The sequence below is a fragment of the Zeus faber genome (assembly GCF_960531495.2).
Source record: "Zeus faber genome assembly, chromosome: 13".
Classification (NCBI taxonomy): Eukaryota; Metazoa; Chordata; class Actinopteri; order Zeiformes; family Zeidae; genus Zeus; species Zeus faber.
Window position 1 is genome coordinate 12,728,638 of NC_137198.1, and position 20,095 is coordinate 12,748,732.

General features: G+C 43.4%; 1 protein-coding gene across 2 annotated transcripts; it reads right to left on the minus strand.

Moving 5' to 3' along the window:
* Positions 1–3: 3 nt before the first annotated feature.
* On the minus strand, positions 4–15,172 carry LOC307239189 (snake venom 5'-nucleotidase-like). Of its 2 annotated transcripts, none has more exons than XM_080012499.1 (9): positions 14,817–15,172; positions 12,686–12,908; positions 8,930–9,118; positions 8,339–8,536; positions 7,364–7,518; positions 4,553–4,661; positions 4,289–4,438; positions 3,425–3,625; positions 4–194 (listed from the first exon to the last, which is right to left on the minus strand). In XM_080012499.1, exons 1-9 carry the CDS (start codon positions 15,165–15,167, stop codon positions 25–27), a joined length of 1,746 nt encoding a protein of 581 aa, XP_079868625.1. In that variant the 5' UTR covers positions 15,168–15,172; the 3' UTR covers positions 4–24. The 2 variants fall into 2 exon arrangements, with proteins under 2 accessions (XP_079868625.1, XP_079868624.1); XM_080012498.1 differs by having other exon boundaries at positions 8,912–9,118.
* Between the last annotated feature and the right edge of the window lie 4,923 nt (positions 15,173–20,095).

Genomic DNA, 20,095 nt, shown 5'->3' on the forward strand with positions numbered 1-20,095 from the left:
TGGTACCAGTCTGGTCCCAGTGCCTCAAGATGTTTCACAGAGGTTTTTGGAGATCCATAAACTGAGCAGCAGCATCACAACGCTGCAGGACCCGGGCAGCGCCGCGTTCCTCAACTTGATCCGCCCGTCCACCACGGGGTGGACGCGCTTATTCTCCGAGATGTACTTTGACAAAACCGAGATGTCCATGTCACCTGCAAAAGACAGAAAATCACACAATTACTCGTTAATATCAATAAACTCATATTACAACACATTCCTGCTCCATTAATTAGCAAATCCCGGTTTCTAAAGTTAAGTCAGTTTTAGGACACTTTCCCTACTGTTCATTGAGACAATATCTGCACCATGACATACTGTGGCAGTTCCACACGCCACCCGAGTGGTGTTTTCAGGGCCCTCCGACACAGAGACACAGGCGATGGGGTTGAAAAACACCCGTTTCTATTGTAGAGCGAAGGCAAGGTGGAAGAAGCCCGGCGCGGATGGAACACGTCACGACAAGGGCTCCTCTCCTGTGTGTGTGTGGGGATTGCGGTTTGATAAGAACTCATTAGCAAAAGTAAAAACAAAATTGAAAGTAAAAGTATTTAAACCCCATGAGCTCATATTTCTGCATTAATCACTTATTGCAATTTTTTTTTAATTTAATTATTTTTTACCATCTCAAACTTAAAAGTTAAGTTCATAAATACCATCTGCAGGTTTTAAAGACAAATGCGATGGAGAATGAAATTGTGTAAATAGAAAATATAATAAGATAAAATTGATTGAGCAGCCCCAAAAATTGTACTGAAGTACAATACTACTATACTACTATACTATATTGCAGTGTGTGTGTGTGGGGGGGGGGGGGTTTCTGGTTTTCATCTGGAACGGCAGAAGGAAGATGCTGGGTTGTTCTTTTCCACCGGGTAATGAGAACCAGTTGGCGGCAGAACGCATCACATGAACTTATACGTCTTTTGTTTTACGTCGAGTTTCCTTTTTTGCTCTCTGAACCTCGTGAACTGGTCGTTGTAAATCAGCATTGTTTATCTCAAAATAGTGGCCGCAGGAATGTTTGACTTTTTAATAGCTTGAACGTGGACGTGATTAACTTGCATTGTACTCAAACTTTGCGTCGTGTTTCAAGCCCTGGATATGCTGTTTAGGTTGAACGCCATAAGTTATTATCAATGGATAATATTTTTCTGCAGATTAATCGGCACCACAACGGCAAACCACCGTGGGTATGGAACCTGTACTGCCGTCGAGGGATTTCGCAGTGGAACAAACCTTTAAAATACAATACAATTGTTTGATTTGGCCCTTTTGAATGCACATTACAAATGGTGGGGAAAGACTATATTTAATGGGGGGGAAGGGGTGACGGGTCCAGATGTTCTCCAGATGCAGAGGCCACGTTGTGAGTGGAAGGGGAGGCAAGGACAGAGGGAAGCAGCAGGAAGGCTTTCACTGAGGTAAATGTACAGTATTTAATACATGATCCGTCCGGAGCTCCGTGGGATGTCTATGGAGACACAGCGGTGGCTCACCTTGCCCTTGGTTTGGATTCTTTTGATGAGATTTGCGCAGCGTTTGCCATCCTCCCTCGAAGGAGAATCAAGACCAATCGACGCGGTACAGGGGAAGGGCTTTTCTCGCGCACTTCTGGTTGAAACCGAAAGGCAATCTCTTACTGTTTTCCTATTGGCTGGAAAACTTTTAAGCGCAACAAACGTGACGCGTGAGGATTTTTGCGTTATTTTTCAACGCCCTCCTTAAAATGTGAGCTCCCATCGTCGATCACCGCTCCTATAGCACAACTGCACTCAGCACTTTACTACTGAGTGACTCTGCTGCAGCTTCGCACTATGCTTCAATGCAGTCCAGTGGGGCAAACGTTTAAGACGTAAAAAAAATAAATAAATAAAAACCCTAAATCTCCTTTTTGAAAAAGGGGAACTTGCATTGCAGTCGCCCATGTTTTGGTGTATTTTTGAGTAAGTTTGTAAAACAGTAATATCACATTTTATTTAAAAGTACGCAGTTCATCCAAAGCATAACCTCGGCTACAGCAGGTCGCCAGTGATAACCCTTTCCCATTGCACCAAAAACACAGTAACACCCACTAACAATCGGCATTTGTCACCAGTGGGAAAGAAAAAAACATTTTTTTACCAACGGGGGACCGTGAAATGTTGTGAGTCTGGGGATCTCACTGTAGGGACCACAACGGAGAACCCCCACGCTCCCCGCCGGTCCTCGCTACCCGCCACCGAAGGACGGTGCCCATCCATGCGCACCGGGGCTCCACGCTGCTTCTACTGTAGGGTTGTGTCGTTCATGAACGATCACATTCTTTTGAACGGCTAAAAAAATATATTTTTTTCAAGTATTACAGTTTGATGTCGTTATAAGTTGCTGTCTCCTCTACTGTTTTGTTCCCAATCACACTGGCACCACCACCCCCCTTTCCGTGACGGCATTTCTCCCGGCAATGGGAAAGGCGTCAATCGCCTAATTTTAGTCTAATTTTTGGTGTGAATAAGTGTGTGCGTAAGAGGCGGTGCAACTTCCTGTTTCTGGTTACTTACGTCAGTGCAGATGTTGCCAAAATAAAGTGTGTGGAAGTGCAAAAGTCAATAGTCAATAAAACTCCAAAAAACCTGATAAAGTTTTTTGTGTGTAACATATGAACAGTCTGACAATATTTTGAGATTCTCATCTTTGAAAAGGTGATTTAACAGGCCTTTTTTCTTCCCCCGTTGAACTGCATTCAAGCACAGCTAAAAGCTCCAGCAGAGTGGTAAGTTTCTCAATAGTAAAGTGTTCAGTGAGGTAGTGTGATCAACAGTTATACATGACGGTAACCAACATTTTAATTAAAGCAGCACAATGTAACCCTTTTACCTCAAAATAACAGCTTCAGAATAATTTTGATGGTACAACTGACTTGTAATATGGAGAACGGCACCTCATTCATTGCGCCACAGGGTGTGTTTTGACCCTCTGACTAGCGCGCCTGAGCCGATCTGAGCCGGCCGAGCACATCTGGAACCTACGCCGGTAGCAGGGCGAGGTCCGTGCAAGGGGCCGCTGTGACCTAGGTGTACTTTATATTTGCATTTGTAACATAGACTGTTATTGAAACGTGAGCCATAGGTTTAAATTTGTCCGGTAAAGAATTATTTTACGGACACCGGACAGAGTTTTACGACAGTGGTGTTAAAATTGCAATTGCACAAATACCACAAGTTACATAATGCTGCTTTTAAGGCCGTGAGCTGAAAAATAGCGAACCCATCCTCATTTTTCATGTTCCTTGCGCCCCGCTGGACGGCAGTGAAGCCCAGTGAGAAGCTGCAGCAGAGTGGGCCGTTTCTCCGTAAATGGTGGGAACCAATCCTCTCTTCAAATTCTTCTCTCTATCACTACCCACCCGTGTCGTGCTTGAGCTTCTCCTTCTTGAGCATGTCGAACCCGTCTCCTGCGTCTGCAATGTAGGAGGACACCACCACCTTGTACTTCTTTTCTGGGTCCAGGGGCTCGTAGTGCGGGACCCGGCACTCGGTGCAGAGCAGCGATATGGCCACCACCCGCTGACCCGCCGGCCTGGAGAGGTCAAACTCCACGTGGATGCCTGGACATTTTGGAGAAGACCCCAAAAACAAACAAAACAGGAATGTAGTAGTTACCTTTCAGTTGTTATTCGACTCTAGCAGTTTAAGCCAAGCAGTTTAATATATTAGAATATAGCAGGGAGTCTCCGGCCTGGTTTTTAAGTCCCAGAATTCTCGAGACAACAGCAATTCTAGACTGTGTGACAAATGTTTTTCTTTGTTTCAATGTATTATTATTTTGAACGCCACACATTCTATGCCTTATGATTCACAAATGGATGGTATCATGACTTTAAAACGAACATTTTTTTTAATACATCTATATCCATCAAATGAAAAGAGAAAAAAGTTCAGGTGTTTCAGAAGTAATATAAAATATATATTTTTTGTTTATTAGTAGTATATTTTTTATATTGAAATAATAATAATAATAATAATAATAATAATAACCCTAAAACTGTGGGTCAAGAGAAATAAAGGTTTCAAATTTAATTGAAATTCAACCCACTTACTACTCTGCACTATAGGTGAAGCTATAAAACGAATTCAAATTTGAGCGATTATTCAACATATCCCTTCATCAGTGACCCCATAGATCTATATATTGACCCCACGTGGGGACACGACACCTTGGTTGAAAACATTTGGAATATTATGGGCTTCTTGATGACCCCCAAACGGACCTGAAACTTGTAGAAACTCTCCCGACATTTTTCCGTATTGATGCACAGAATGTTCAAACGCCTTTCTCATCGTAGACCCTTTAATCTGTATCAAATCAAAGGTTCCCCCGAACGGCAGGACGGACAGGATCTCCTCCATGGTTATGGTTCCTGGGGAGAAGAAAAAAATAGGTGTATACATACAAGTTAGCGTCAGAAATTTTTGGTATGTCTATGAACGCATCTCAGTAAAATAACAAAATATGCACTGGATTTTACACACACCGTTTTTGTAGCTCTCGTCTATGGACGTCCTGATGCTTCCGCTGTTCAACATGCACAACGCCACGTGGCTCCACTGCATCTCGCCTGCCCTCTTAATGTTGTTGGAAATCTGACGAAAATAAAATACACATTAGAAACATAGTAGATGAGCAGGTAGCTGATATAACCTGCTGGGCATTACTGCCTGTCGCACCCCTTGCAATGCCCATGGGTCAGCTGCAGGGTCATCAGCCAGTGGCGGAGCAGTGACAAGGACGTCTCCCTGCGACCCCCTGCAGCTGGCATCTGGGTTATGCCGAGTTGGGACTAGAAGATTTTAGCCTGATTTTCTGGTTGCCGACGGGTTTTTGGAGATCGCTGAGCAAAGCCCTATCGCTGAGCAAATCATAGAGCGCTCCTGTGAGCGACCAGTGTGCCCTTGTCGGCCCTGCGACACAGCCTTCGTCTTGTAGCCCTCTTCCTCCATCCTTGTCACCTCTGATACCACCATCTCCTTATTTTCTTTCTGGTTGGCCTTAGCACAAAAATGTGTCACTTCTCCCCAATCTAGTCCTGCCCTTCCTGCCTGGACCCTGCCCCGGCGAGTTCTTGGTGCTGCAGCCTGACCCAACCGCTCGGCCGACCTCAGGTTGGGCTTTCCCCTTCCGGCCAGTACAGACCTTGGTAACTGCGTTCCTCACTGACTGATCAGTGCAGTCTCTTAGTTAGAGAACCAGCCCGTTCTTTTCCTGCTTGTAACACAAACGGATGGATCGCGGCAGCAGCCTCGAGGTGTTCTTTTTTTTCGTGTTGTGGATGAGGGGATTTCGCTCATTTTCAGCGGCCACATCACCCTCCCGTAGGGTGTGAATTGGTAACACCACACCTTGTACCTCCCTGGGAGTTGGCTTTAGTCGATCCTTGCCGGGCCTTCTGAGAGCTGGTTCACACAGTTCTCCCCACGTCTGTTCATGCGTATAAAGCAGACCCACGTGGCTCTGCTTTATACTGTCTCACTGTCTCCCCAGGCTTTTGATGGGCTGCTCAGACGGAAGTGGGATTTTCTCGCTGCCCGACAACAAAGATGTTGCTGTCGTTTGTGACTCCTACTTCTGAGAGACAAGGCTCCGTGATTTGGAGGGCTGGATCTTCATTCGTGCCCAGGACATCGGTTCATCCATCCTTTTATAATCCGTCTGGATGTACTTTCTGCTGTCTGAAGGAGATCCCTTATTTGGGGATTAAGACCGCTAGGCTCTTATCCAGTCAGATGGAATTGCATTGCTTTTTCCCATGCGGTTCCCATGCGGTACTGTTGCAGTTCTAGCACCACTATTTTTCTCCTCCAGCAGCTATCCGGCGTGTTTGAAAGTGCCCTTGAAGAAGTTGGCTCTTTCTTTCCGTTTCCCGCGCTTACGGATGCGCTCAGCTCTGCGAACGCTGGCTAGCCTGGCTAGTCCTTACTGCTCCCCTACAGTCTTTCCTGGATTCCAACTGCCTTGTTCACAGTAGTCACTGGGTTAGAAATAGATATTGGATATAGACAAATTAATCATTATAAAGGACCGATCATGCTCCTTTTTAATACAAGTTAGTATAGGTCGCTGAGGTCCCAAAAACATGTTTTCAAAGTGAAAATACCACTCTATTATGCATTCTAACATGCCTCTAAATCCATCGTGTTCGTGACGCTCTGTTTAAGTGGGGGGAGCCACCCTCCCGAGCCCCCTAGTTCTGTGAGTCAATGGTGTTTGAGCATGGCTTCAAGATTCAAGAGGTTCATTCAAGAGGCTTCCGGGGTCCGTTGTATTTGTCTGTAAACGTGCACTATTTTCACCTTATCAGTCCACCAAAATTTGTTTCTGAACAAATTTGAGACGCGAAAATAAGCGATCCAGTTGCTGAATCTTGACTCATATTAGATCTACAAGGCCCGACTTATAAGTTCCTCCCGACTTTCACGTGCTCCGAGCTGGCGTGGCAGCGTGGCATACGGCGGGGCTTGGGCCCTTTTTTGTTTCATTCAATTACGGAAACGTTGGAAAATTGAATAAAAAATACATCTACAGTTTTGTTTGGAGAAATGCTGAGTACAGTACAGTACAGTGAACCTAACCTGGACACACACTTTTAATTACTTACATTTCCCACGTCTGCAATTTTGTCATGGACAGCTGGTATTAATTCCTATTTCTTTCTAAAGGTCTCTGCAGCCAACAGAGCACTTCTAATGATTAGCTCTTAGTTTGGACGCTAGCGGGTCCGGTCGCGCTCCAGCCGAGGGTAGAGTTACTCAGATGGAGGGCGGTTCTAATTCTAATGTGTCCCAATGCAATGTTGTACTGGGACACAAAGCTGAACGGCTCATTTCATGAAATGTTTTATGAAAGAGACAGCTCACAAAAAACTGACTGAGTTAGTCTTATTTCACAGTCTGTGAGTTTGTAGATCCATCAGAGACCCAAATGTATGTGCACAAGCACTGAAAAAGTTGAGCTTTGCATAATATGCCCCCTTTAAATGATCAATGAATCTTCATTAAAAATGACCTGGGACATTGTGCTCATGCATGTAGTGTGACTAGGTTAAATAGTCACAACAAACATAATAATAATCAATAAATAATAATAATAATTTGAAAAACTAAAAATGGCCACCTTTGACATTGTTTGTAAAAACAAGGTTTGGTTTTCTTCTCTCTGACCAAAAGGAAACATTGCTATCATTGCATTTCATTTTCAGAAATGATGCATTTAAATGCCGCAAAAAGGGTGTGACACTGGATGGATGGGTGGAAACTGAACAAACTACAAAATGAGGCACATTGTTTACCATGGCGTCGCAGATGAGGTTTCCCAGGTTACACTCCCGAAATCGACATTCCTGGAAACTGCCGTTGAGGAAGACTAAGGTCTGTCCCACGTACTGAGCCGAGTATTGTGTCAAATTCTCCCTCCAATACTCCACCTCGGCCAGGATGGCTGGGTCTGCGACGCGGGAGAAATTCAGTTAATAATATACTAATATAAGGCATTAGTTTGTCATTCATATTTGGCCTATCGTAACCAGGGCACGGTCTTTGGCATGATTGTCGAAATTAGTCTCGTCCTTGTTTAACTACACAAGATTTACTTATTGCCTGTTTGACAACGACTGTCACATGCGTGCAGTTTGGCTCATCAAACAGTGCCCTCCAGCTAAAGGACATCAAATTGACGATCATTTTGGGAGAAGGTAATGACAACTTAATGAACACCCGTGAAATTGAAGGGCTTTAAAATGAGGACAATCAAAGGTGAAAAGGACAGGGTTCGCTATCTTTCAAACCAGGCCTTTAAAAAGGACATTTGTGCTTTTTTAAAGGCTGAAATGTTTGCCCCATTGGACTGCATGGAAGCTGCAGCAGAGTGCTAAGTTTCTCCACAGTAAAGCATTGAGGGATGTTGTGCTATGAACAGATATAAATGATGGGAGTCAACTTTTTTTTTTTTTTTTTTTTTTTATAAAGGCCTGGGATGGAAAATAGTGAACCCATCCTTAAATTAAAAAAATATATATTCCCTTCATCAGTAACAGAATGTCTTAAAGTGGTTCCCTAGTGGTAAAAGGGTATAAAAACTTCCCGACAAGCACAGACGTTATGTCTTGTGACAGTTAACAAATGTCTCATTCATAACCCTAATCTCTTGTCTCCTGAAAAATGTTAGCGTTCCACACCCACACAATTGCACATACACTTTTGATGTATCATTTTGCCCTAAACATCTCCTGACTTGTTGAGTTGGCAATACTCGCATCTTTACATACCTTGGGGGATGCTGCTGTCCAGGAGAATTGGGTTTCCAGTGGCTTTCAGAACATTCCCAGCCTCGTCGAAGGTGACTTTCAGGTATCCCAAATACTTCCCAAAGGCGTAGGCCTGAACTACGGGGACGTCCCTCCCGTCATCCGAGCGCACCATGAATGGGTACGGGCCCTCAGGGACCTCTGTCGACGGTGGACTGCCTGTCATGATGAAAGAGGAAATATGAGGATAAATAGAATAGAATAGAATCAACTAGACTAGACTTGACAACTATACTCATATAGAAGAGAATAGACTGCACTAGACTAGAGCATAACATAAATATCATAGATGAGACTAGAACAGACTACAATAGACTAGAACATGATATAAATATCATAGACTGGACTTGAAAAGACTAGAGCAGAACTGACAAGACAATACTACACTAGACAGGACTAGAATAGAATGTCATAGAAATACACTAGACTGGAACAAAATAGGAATGCCATAGACCAGACTAGAATCGAATAGAAATATGAGAGACAAGAACAGAGCGGAAACCAAAGGGAACAGAATAGAAATAATAACAGAACCAGAGGAGGAGGGAGAACCTGTGTACAGGAAGGTGTTGGTGTGTCCGCCGATCACCACGTCCACTCCCCTCACTCTCCTGGCGATGTCCTTGTCCACGTAGAAGCCCGCGTGTCCCACCGCGATGATCTTGTTGTATCCCAGCGTGACCAGCTTGTCCACCTCCAGCTGCAGGGCCTCCACCTCATCCTGGAACTCCAGGTGGGGGCCTGAAAGGCGGCAGACGCGGGGTCAGAACGTGACACCAGTATTATTATTAGGGGTCCAGGCTGCAGGGCTGGAACGCTATTTTTTTTGGGGGGGGATTTTTGTTATGATTTTTCTCCTTGGCATTTTTCCGGCTAAAAGTGTCTGGCACACAGCTTCCGACAATGAATGAGGTGTCGTTGGATTCGGGGCAGTTTAGGAAAGAAGGAAACATAATTGCTTGCGAAACCCATTTATCACAACAACTCTGTCAGGCCGGTGGAAATTCCTCAAACTCAGCGGTCACACTCTATCTCCAAACAAATTCACGCCAATCTGGCACAACCGGGATTTTCTGGTTAAAAACGGACCAATAATCTTCAGGTCTTGGAAAAGACCAGGAATTATTCATCTGGAACACATTTTAGAAAACAATTCGCTTATAACCTTCCCAACCTTAAACCTTAAAAGGTATAATGTCGGTGGCCATGGCTTCCTTCAATTCCTTCAAATCCAGTACCTAAAAGTTAAAATCAAATTGACGAACAACATCCTACAACCACCTGAAATGATTGAACATCTCACTCATATCGGTCACTTGAAAAATCCCTTTTCCAGAATATACAAACTTTTAATAAAAACAGACGACACCTTATCTTTACCTACAATGAAATGGGAAAGAGACCTTGCTGCTCCCACGATATCAAAATGCAACTCATCCAATATAAGATTTTGCACAGAACCCATATCACGGAACACAAAATGTTCAAAATGGGTTTTGTGGATGAAGACGTTTGCTCTCACTGTTCCCTTGAAACCAGAGGTGACTACTTTCATGCTTTCTGGCTCTGCCCACCTATCCTAGCATTCTGGACCAACATCACCAAGAAGCTATCAACCCTTCTGGGTCACAGCATTCCATTCTCCCCGTATGTTTTCTCGGTGACCTCTCCTCAGTCGACCCAGCACTGAAACACCACCAACCCATTATGATCGCCTTAACAATGGCCAAGAAAACAGTATTACTCAATTGGAAAAAGAGAGATAATCTCACCACATCCCAGTGTTTGCAGTTATTAATAGATTACATCTCAATGGAAAAACTATTGGCAATATCCCAAAACAATGTTGATTCATTTAATGAGATATGGGCTACATTGATCACTGACATAACTCCATCATTTAATACTTGAGTCTTCCTAAGTCGGTGCAATGTCATTGTGCTTTGGGGCATGTGGGGGTCCTCCTGGTCTGCCGGGGCTCCGCGGTTGGGTGGATGCATGGGTGGCTCTGGGGACATCCGTGCCGGGGCTGGTTAGGCGTTCCGTCTGTTCCTGTCAACCTGAGTCCTGAACCGGGCTGGCTGTGCTAGGCGCGGAGCGCTCGTCGCTGGGGAGTCCGGCTGTGGGTGGGGGTGCCATCTGCCGCCCTCTGTTCTGTAGTCCGCCTGCTCGGCGGCTGGGGGCTGGCCAGGGGCCTGATGGTAGCGTGGAGCTGCCCGACATGGCGGAGGCGCATGGCGGACGCTCTGCACCCTTGGCTGATCGCTGTAGGTTGGCTGCCACCAGGTACGGGAGGTGGGTGCACTGGGGCGCGGTTGGGTCCAGGGGGAGGGGGTCTGCGTGGTTGCTCCCCAGCCTGCTGCGCCCCTGGATCGATCCAGTCATGACATCGAGGTGCCCCGTGCTGGGTACACGCTGCTACGTGTATGGGCACTTGGCACTTGCGCCGGGCCTCCCCCTTGTGCGGGGCGTGGGGACCGACACCCCGTCCGGGCGGCTCGGACTGTCGGTGTCGGTCTGTCGCCGTGTGCTCCCTGGGACGGGGTCATGCTCCTCGGGGTTGCTCCACGGCCCGGGGATCTTCTATGGCCGCAGGGCAGGGTACCCGGGGATTTCCTGCAGTCGAGGGGTGTCCACGGGGCATAATACCGACCTTGTACACCAGTACCAATGGGGATAAGTCGTCACACACACACACACCTGGTTGCATTCCTCTCCTTTCCTCCCTCATTTGCTGCCATAATTATGACAGGAAGAGGCCACGTCACCAGTTGTAGTTCCAGTTTTCCTGGACCTAAATCACTGTTTTTCAATACATGTCATCCAATGTTTATGTTTTTGTGTAAATGTTGTTTGTTTCTATGTTTATTTGTCTCACCTTTGGTGATTCTCCCCCTCTTGGAGTAGTGATCAGTTGTTTATAGACCCAAACATGGTAAATAGTTCTCCAAAAAGGGGGATTGGTGGTGGTTCTCTGTAACCAAAAACTGTGCTCTTGTCATGCTACAGGTCGTCCACAGGACAGAGTTACTGCAGCAGTTCTTGATGATTTAAGATTTAATAAAGAGTTGCATTGCAGGTTGAGAACTTGAACTCCACTTAGATTAGATTAGATTCAACTTTATTAGCACTAGCAGGGTACAGGTACAGAACCAATGAAATGTAGTTGACGTCTAACCAGAAGTGCAAACGAAGCATTTAAAAACCAAAGTGCTTTGAGTACAGTGTTTCTGTGTAGTTATGTAGGCAAAGAGATGTATTATGTTCAACAGTGTAAGGTTATAAATACAGGTTTGTCAGGAGTATAGGGGGATTATGTACAGAGAGTATAAATAGACATTTGCAGACTAACTCTGTCCTGGATGCAATGGTATACAAATACTCTGTTGTATGCCCAGCATGCTGAGAGCACAGGTTAAAAAAATTAAATAAAAATAAAAAGAATTCAGCGCAGTTGAGACATTTGTCCAACTTTGATCCCATCGATCTATAATTGTAGCAGGAATTTGTGAAAAACCGTTGCCAATTTACCGGGAGAAGAACTTTGGCGTAGCGGGATGAGTTTGTGTAGCGGGGCACTTTGTAACATCATTATCCAATTAGTTATATATGTGCAGGTTGTGGCTCCCTGGGGGCTTTCTCATGGGGCGAGGTGCGCTGTGTAGACCCCATTGGTGTGTATTGGTTGCTTCGTGCAGGATTTGCGCCGAGTCGAGACCACAAGGAACTCCGAAAATTTCTTTGAACTGATGCTGTGTTCCATGGGAACTCGGAAAATTGAAATTCGACCTGATAAGAAGTGATGCTGCGTTTCAGGGGAACTCGGAAAACTGTTATTTGTGACTAATGTGACGAACCTGGACCCTGTGTATTGCTGCCTGCAGCTATATTTATTATTATTATTATTATTATTATTATTATTATCATTTCACCCTCCAGATTTTGAGTAGCAAACAAGAACATAAGAGTGGACACTCGTTCAGGAAGTGATTTATTCAGTTTACAAAGAGTAAACTTTTCAAGACTACAGCATAAGGATTGCATTAGAAAACAAAACAAAAACTAACTAATACCCTACAGAAAACTGCTGTGGGGAATTATTTCAGGAAGATGATGCAGCAAAATACAAGTTTTATTATCAGCATCACAATCAGAATCTTTTTTTGGGCCAGAGGGGAATTGTCTTGGGTATAGTTGGTGCATTGTGGTGCAGACAGGTTGGTGGTAGCATAGACAAAGAATGCTTGATAAAAAAAACAAAAAACACCAAACAAATGAAAAACAAACGCCAATACAAATTTTGTTCACCTGGCTGGGAGAGGACTGGGGTCTCTGCGGTCGTGTATCCCACCACTGCGATCTTCTCGCCGCCCACCGTGAACACCGTGGAGGACTTGTAGAACCCGCTGATCTGAGGGGCCAGGACCTGATCTGCCTTCACGTTGGCCCCCAGCATCGTGCAGTTGACCTGATGGAGGAAGGGCTTGATGAGGCCCTCCACCCCGTTGTCAAACTCGTGGTTCCCAAAGGCCTGAGGACATGGGGAGTGTTTATGAATAACTTTTATCCATTTATTTATATAGCAATTTATAAAAACATGGGTGAACAAGCGTGTGGTGTGAGGATGGTGTGGTTTGAGCAGCCACACCTGACCTGGATCTTGATCATTAGGGACCCAGGATCAGAGTGGCTGCATACCTGTTGCTCGTTGGTTGGTCAAACGTGCAACAGGTTAAAACCCCCATCCCCACACACTCAAGAGAGAGGAGCCCTGTCATGACCTGTGTTCATCTGCTCTGGGGCTTGTTCTGTCAAGCCCCCTCTCCACAATAAGCTTGTATGTTTTCTACCACCCTGCGTTTTGTGTCTCGGCAAAACTGCCGCGAAGCTTTTCACAGAAAAGACAGATAAAAGACACGCGTGAAATTAATAAAATACTTAACTTACATACATAACATTTGCAGAAAAAAATAGAATGGTGAGAAAGGTAACATAAACAAGAACAATAGGGGTTCAGCCCTATATCTCTAAATTAATAGAAAAGTGATCCGTAGTGAAAAGTAAACCTGAGTGAAATAAAAAGTATATACATGTTCCTCTTGTAACAGTAATATTTTTGGGGATTTTGTTCTTGTGTTACAGCAATATTTAGTTTTGATTTTTTTCACATGTGACTTAATATTTTTCTTTGCGTGACAGTTTTTTTTTTTCATGTTTTCTTGTGTTACAGTAATCCTTTGAATATGTTTTACAGTGTGGTTGTAATATTTTCATATGTTTTCTAGTGTTAGTTATATTTTTAGTATTGTTTCTAGTGTGACATAATTTACAATATGTTTTCTAGTGTTACAGTAATATTTTTAGTATTGTTTCTAGTGTGACATAATTTATAATATGTTTTCTAGTGTTACAGTAATATTTTTGTATATTTTTTCTAGTGTGATAGTAATATTTTCAATATGTTTTCTAGTGTTACAGTAATATTTTTGTATATTTCTTCTAGTGTGATAGTAATATTTTCAATATGTTTTCTAGTGTTACAGTAATATTTTTGTATTTTTTTTCTAGTGTGATAGTAATATTTTCAATATGTTTTCTAGTGTTGCAGTGATATTTTCACATGTCTAGTGTTACAGTAATATTTTTGTATTTTTTTGCTAGTGTGATAGTAATATTTTCACGTTTTCTAGTGTTGCAGTGATATTTTCACATGTTGTCTAGTGTTACAGTATTTATAATGTGTTTTCTAGTGTGACGGTAATATTTTCAGTATGTTTTCTAGTGTTACAGTAATATTTTTGTATATATTTTTTCTAGTGTGACAGTAATATTTTCACGTTTTCTAGTGTTGCAGTGATATTTTCACATGTCTAGTGTTACAGTATTTATAATATGTTTTCTAGTGTGACGGTAATATTTTCAGTGTGTTTTCTAGTGTTATAGTAATATTTTTGTATATATTTTTTCTAGTGTGACGGTAATATTTTCAGTGTGTTTTCTAGTGTTACAGTAATATTTTTGTATATATTTTTTCTAGTGTGACAGTAATATTTTCACGTTTTCTAGTGTTGCGGCGATATTTTCACATGTTGTCTAGTGTTACAGTATTTATAATGTGTTTTCCCGTGTGCCAGTAATATTTTCAGTATGTTTTCTAGCGTCTAGCGGGGCGGCGTGGCGCGGGTAGAGCGGGATCCCCGGCTCCCTCCCGGCAGCGCGCCCAAGTGTCCTTGAGCAAGGCAACGTGGGTCAACGTGCGGCACGGACGAGAAAAGCTCTGCGGAAGGTGCATTTCATTTATCGTTTGACAGTGATGTTTTTTTTTTTTGCATGCTCTCTCAGTGCTGGAGCAATGTTTTATTGTATTTCATATTAAAAAAAAAAACCTTATTGTTAGAATAATATATTTATATATATGACCCTAAATAACGGACCCTACCATGGCGTCGTAGCCCAGTCTGTTCATGAAGTGCGCCGCCTCCGCCCCCTTGTAGTAGTTAAACCACACCGTGCCCTGGAACTGGTCCCCGCCGTCCAGCAGCAGGACGTTCCGCTCCTCTCGGCGGATCTCGGAGACCTTGGTGAACCTCCTGGCGACGCCCCCGACGCACGCCGCCGCCTCCCGGCACTTGCCCGACTCGGCGCTGGTCTCCTCGATCCGCGCGTGGTGGTCGTTGGTGTGGAGGAGCGTCACCTCAAAGGCTCGGATCCCGAGAAGGAGAAGGAGAAGGAGGAGGAGGTGGAGGTGGAGGGCGAGGGCGAAGCGGAGCCGGCTCCACCCGGGCGCCATGGAGGAGACCGGGAGAGGGTTTCACCGTCGAAGTCCTCGGAGAGGGGGAGAAGAAAGAGACTGGAGAGTGAGAAACTTCAGGGTGGGACTTTTATTATGTACATTTTTTTTTTTAAGGTCCCACCCACCGCAGACACTTTTACAACACGGGGTTTTTTTTTTTTGTTTTTTTTAGGGTGTGGCTCCACATGTGCTGCTTTGGGGTGTGATTGCCTGTACTGTACTCAATGTAGGAAAATCTAAATCCTTAACTAAGAAATTCCAATGGGACAACAGTACAAAACCAGTGACGTGCAGTGAGGGTTGGGGTTGGGGAGGCACTGACTCACAAGTCAGATTTACAAACATACAGTAGGATGCCAATAGGATAGGATGAGAGAATAGGAGCGAATAGGATGCTGAAAACCATTTTAAAACACCAGTGCCACTGTACATTGCAGTATATCTTACCTTACCAGGGAAAGCAGAAAAGACAGTTTTTTTATAGCACAGCCACAAAGCCAGTCTTTACGTGTACACCAATCCGTTTGAAAAGAACGAGTAGTTTCCCGTCTATTCCCGACTCCCGTCGTTTGAAGCAAACCTCGTCGTTCTGGCGTCGGTCTCCCAGTATTTATGACTTCTTGCTTTGACTGAAAGTCCAGCTTTGAAAAATGCCTTCGTTTAGAAATCAAATCCTCCATTTTCAGGGCGAGAAAGCAAGCATTTTCCCTGTGGATTTATGTCATATCAATAAGATGTAAATATGACACACATACGTGAAATACATTACTGAACACCATGGAAAAGAAGACGTATACTTTTATTACATAAAAGTGTCCTCAACCATCATATTGGAAACATACACAGAAATGGGAACAAGCACGCGCCATTTGCACGCGCTCAGTCCAGTTTGTGAGTGATTGCGCAATCTGGAGGGAGGCTCGGCTGTCCATGCCTCACCTCTCGTCTCCGAAGGAGACTCCGTTTATCTAAGCAGGAAATACAGAATTTTCTGCGATTTTTACTATAAAAATGGTCAAAATACATTAAGAACCACACCAAAATCATAGTCCAGAGGACAAATATTAATACTTGTGTTATTTTATTATTTTGTTTCTTTTTCCTCTCATGATGCCTCCCCTGACTGCACATCACTGGACAAAACGTCGAAGACCATTTAATGCATGAGCACGTGGGCCCACGGCGAAAAGTAATGAGCGTGCAGGGTTGCAAGACCACCGCTCTACCGTCTTGTGTGGTCTCGACGCCAGTAGTTCTATGGACCAAAACATTTGTGAGAAAGTGAAATGAGGGTTTGCGGGAAAATTGTCTTCTTGGTGTCGGGTTTCAGTTTCTTGCTTTAACAATTATGATATAATTTGTGCTTGAAGTGGAAAGAAACAAGTGCCGCTGCTCCCCGTAGTCGGATGTTGGCGGGCGAGGTGGGGGGGGGGTTATAAATCTGCTTTATAAAAAAGAAATTTATAAAAGCAAATGGTCCTCCGGCGTGTGTGTAGAAGCGATAATGCTGCGTTCTGTTGTAGACGGAACTCTCGTTTTGAACGACTGTGGTTTTTATGCTATGTCAACACGCCGGCCGCCGACTCGAATTGCAGATTTCCGAGTTCCCGTGGAACGCAGCGTCACTTCCTGCTGCATCGACTCGACGCGAACTCGGAGTTCCTCCTGAAGCGGCGAGCGCGGGCGGCAGCCTTCACCAACGATGGAACAGAACTGGTAGAATAGATAACGAGGGGAAACCGGCTGTTTCCACCAAAAATGTGGACTCCCACGACCTAAAGAAATCCCCCGTCTGTATCCATACAGTATATGGTCAATGACGTTATGGCAACCATGAGCCAGCGCTCGCAGCTTGACCGTAAAAATAATGAATTAGTGTGCTCCGACTTAATTCGCTATATTTTAACAATATGTCCACTTGAGGGGGCAGAGCAGAGTACCGGCAGCTTGTAAGAAATGCTGGTGCGCAGGAAAAAGTCACGGTACACCAAAAAGTAAAACATAGAAGTGTACTCCCCGGTACTCACTGGTATTACCGACCGGCCCGCTTCATCCACCGATTATTGTGAATGTCCCAAGGGGTGAGGTGTGGTCAGGTGGAAGAAAGGACAACAATGAAAGGTTTTATAACGACTGGTGCGATAGCAAGACAGTAAGTACACTAGTTATCATTTACTTATACGACTTTGGCTCTGGTGCACGCTCTGGTGCACGCTCTGCTGCGACAGCACAGCCTGTACCAACACCGCTGCCTGGATAATTGGCCGCCCCGCCCCCAACCTCATGGAGCTGAACAGGAGGTGCCATGACACACTTTGTGACATCAGTAGAACAGGACTTCACACACCCACTTAATCCCCATCTTCACCTGCATCCCTCTGAGCGCAGGTACAGAGCACCGGGAAAAGCTTGCTCCCTGCAGCCATAGCCACCTTGAACAGGCCTCGCTGAACAGACCTGAGAGTGGACTGTTGTGTCATTGTGTGTGGTTACTGCGTGCTGTTGTATGTACTCTTGTCTGATGGGTACAAAGCTCGGGAAACAATTCCCTTTGGGGACAATGAGGGCTAAAGTCTACAGTTCATAATATATACAATTATATGACTGTACTGACTATACTTTATAGTACAATACTGTAAGGTAATGTCTGTAGTATACTGACTATACTATATTGTACTGTATGGTACTGACTGTACCACACACACACACACACACACACACACACTATCATAATGGACAAGCTCCGGCTTGGTACTGTAGTAGTAATAGAACTACTATACTTTACTGTACTGTCTGTACTGACGGTACTATACTGACTGTACTGGCTGACAGACTACTGTACTTTACAGCAATGTACTGTAGCTTCTGTACACTACTATATTTTCTGTAGTGACTGTACTATATTGACTATACTGTACTGACTATACTATACTGTCTGACAGGCTGTACTATACTGCACAGTAATGTACTGTAGTGTTTGTACACTACTGTAGTGTCTGTACTGACTGCACTATACTCTACTGACTATACAGTACTACTGTAAGGTAGTGTCTGTACTGACTGTATTACTGACTGAACTGTAATGACTGTACTATATTATACAGTATTGTACTGCACTGTAGTGTCTGTACTGACTGTACTATACAGACTATAGTGTATTGTACTATCTGACTGTACTATACATACTGTACTATACTGACTATGCTGTACTATACAGTACTGACTGTACTGTGCTCTGCTGTACTAACTATACTGTACTATATTTACTATAGATTAGATTGAACTATCATTGCAGAGAGTACAAGTACTGAGGCAACTAAATGCATTTCACCCACCCGAGTAACTGACATATCAAGAAGCAGTGGGCTGCCATATAGTGGTGCTCGGGGAGCAGTTCTGGGGTTAAGTGTCTTGCTCAAGGACACATCAGCACGCTACCAGGAGGAGCTGGAGATCGAACTGGCAATCGTCCGATACATAACCCACTCTACCTCCTGAGTCACTGCCCCCATACTCTATATACACATTACTGTACTGTACTATACAGACAATATAGTCCTATGCTGTACCATACAGACTACTGTACTGTCTGACTGACTATTATACAATACTGCACTGTCTGAACTATACAGACTACTGTACAAGATTTCATATATCAAAATATATCATATTTTATTGAGTCTGAGGGCACTATTTTATTTTCATAACAGACAAGCTCCGGCTGGGGGTTGCCATGACGTCATTGAGCATATATGGACATGGATGGGTCCATAACAGTGTCCAAACCATAATAGTGGCTCAGTGGCTGCACTCTGTGTGCATGTATGTAATACATAACTTGATATATAGAGGAAAAAAAAAAGTATATAGGTAAAATATCACAAAATTCCTGCACTTTAGTGAATAATGAAAAGCAATTCAGGATTTACTTAAATTGGGACACTGTGTGGAGCAGACATGTTAATGCATGATAGCAGCATTAAGCACCAAATTTACGCCCATAAAATAGAAATAAGTTTGAAAAATAAATAATATAAAATAAATGTAAAAAAATTTACACACAATCTGCAACTAATAAACTGCCATGTGAAGTGTTAAATTATGCTACACAAATATACCATTTCACCTTAACTTTGCTGCCAAATATTGCAAACCCCCAACAATTGAGTCCAACATTATTAAAACAGACACACACACACAGTCATTAAAACCCTTCAAAAAATAATTCACAGACTGGAGGTTGGGGTCCACAGACCCCAGTTTGGGAAGCCATGTTATACATGTAAATTATGTAATTTACATGTTATATGTGTAAATTATGTAATTTTACATGTTATATATGTAAATTATGTAATTTACATGTTATATGTGTAAATTATGTAATTTTACATGATATATATGTAAATTATGTAATTTACATGATTATATAATTTGTAGCTGCAGGCTTGGATGTTGGTTGACATTTTGGACAAATGCATCAGTAGGAAAAAAAAATAAGAAAAAGCTGCATTCTGTTCAATCAGAGCAAACAGTTTTATTAACCGTAATCTGAGGGAATATATTCACAATCATATCAAAATTAGAAGAGAATAATGAATGTGATTCATGAACACATTCTCAGTTTTCAAATGAAAATGTTTTAAAATGCACAATGTGTATTATTGATGTAAGAGTACTTTCATAGAGAACTGATTCATCCAACATCAAGCAGCACGAAACACATGAAATGGCAACCATAGTAACCAAGGTAACTGACAAAAACAGTTGCTGCACTCTGAGAATATCAGAATTTACAGGAGTGGAGTCCTCCTCTTACCCTGTTAATGCTTACCCCGTAATATTGGATTTAAAGTGACAATCCATAAGATGATTTTCTTTAAAAAAAAAAAAAATCCAATATTTCGTTCCTGCCACCGGGCAATAAT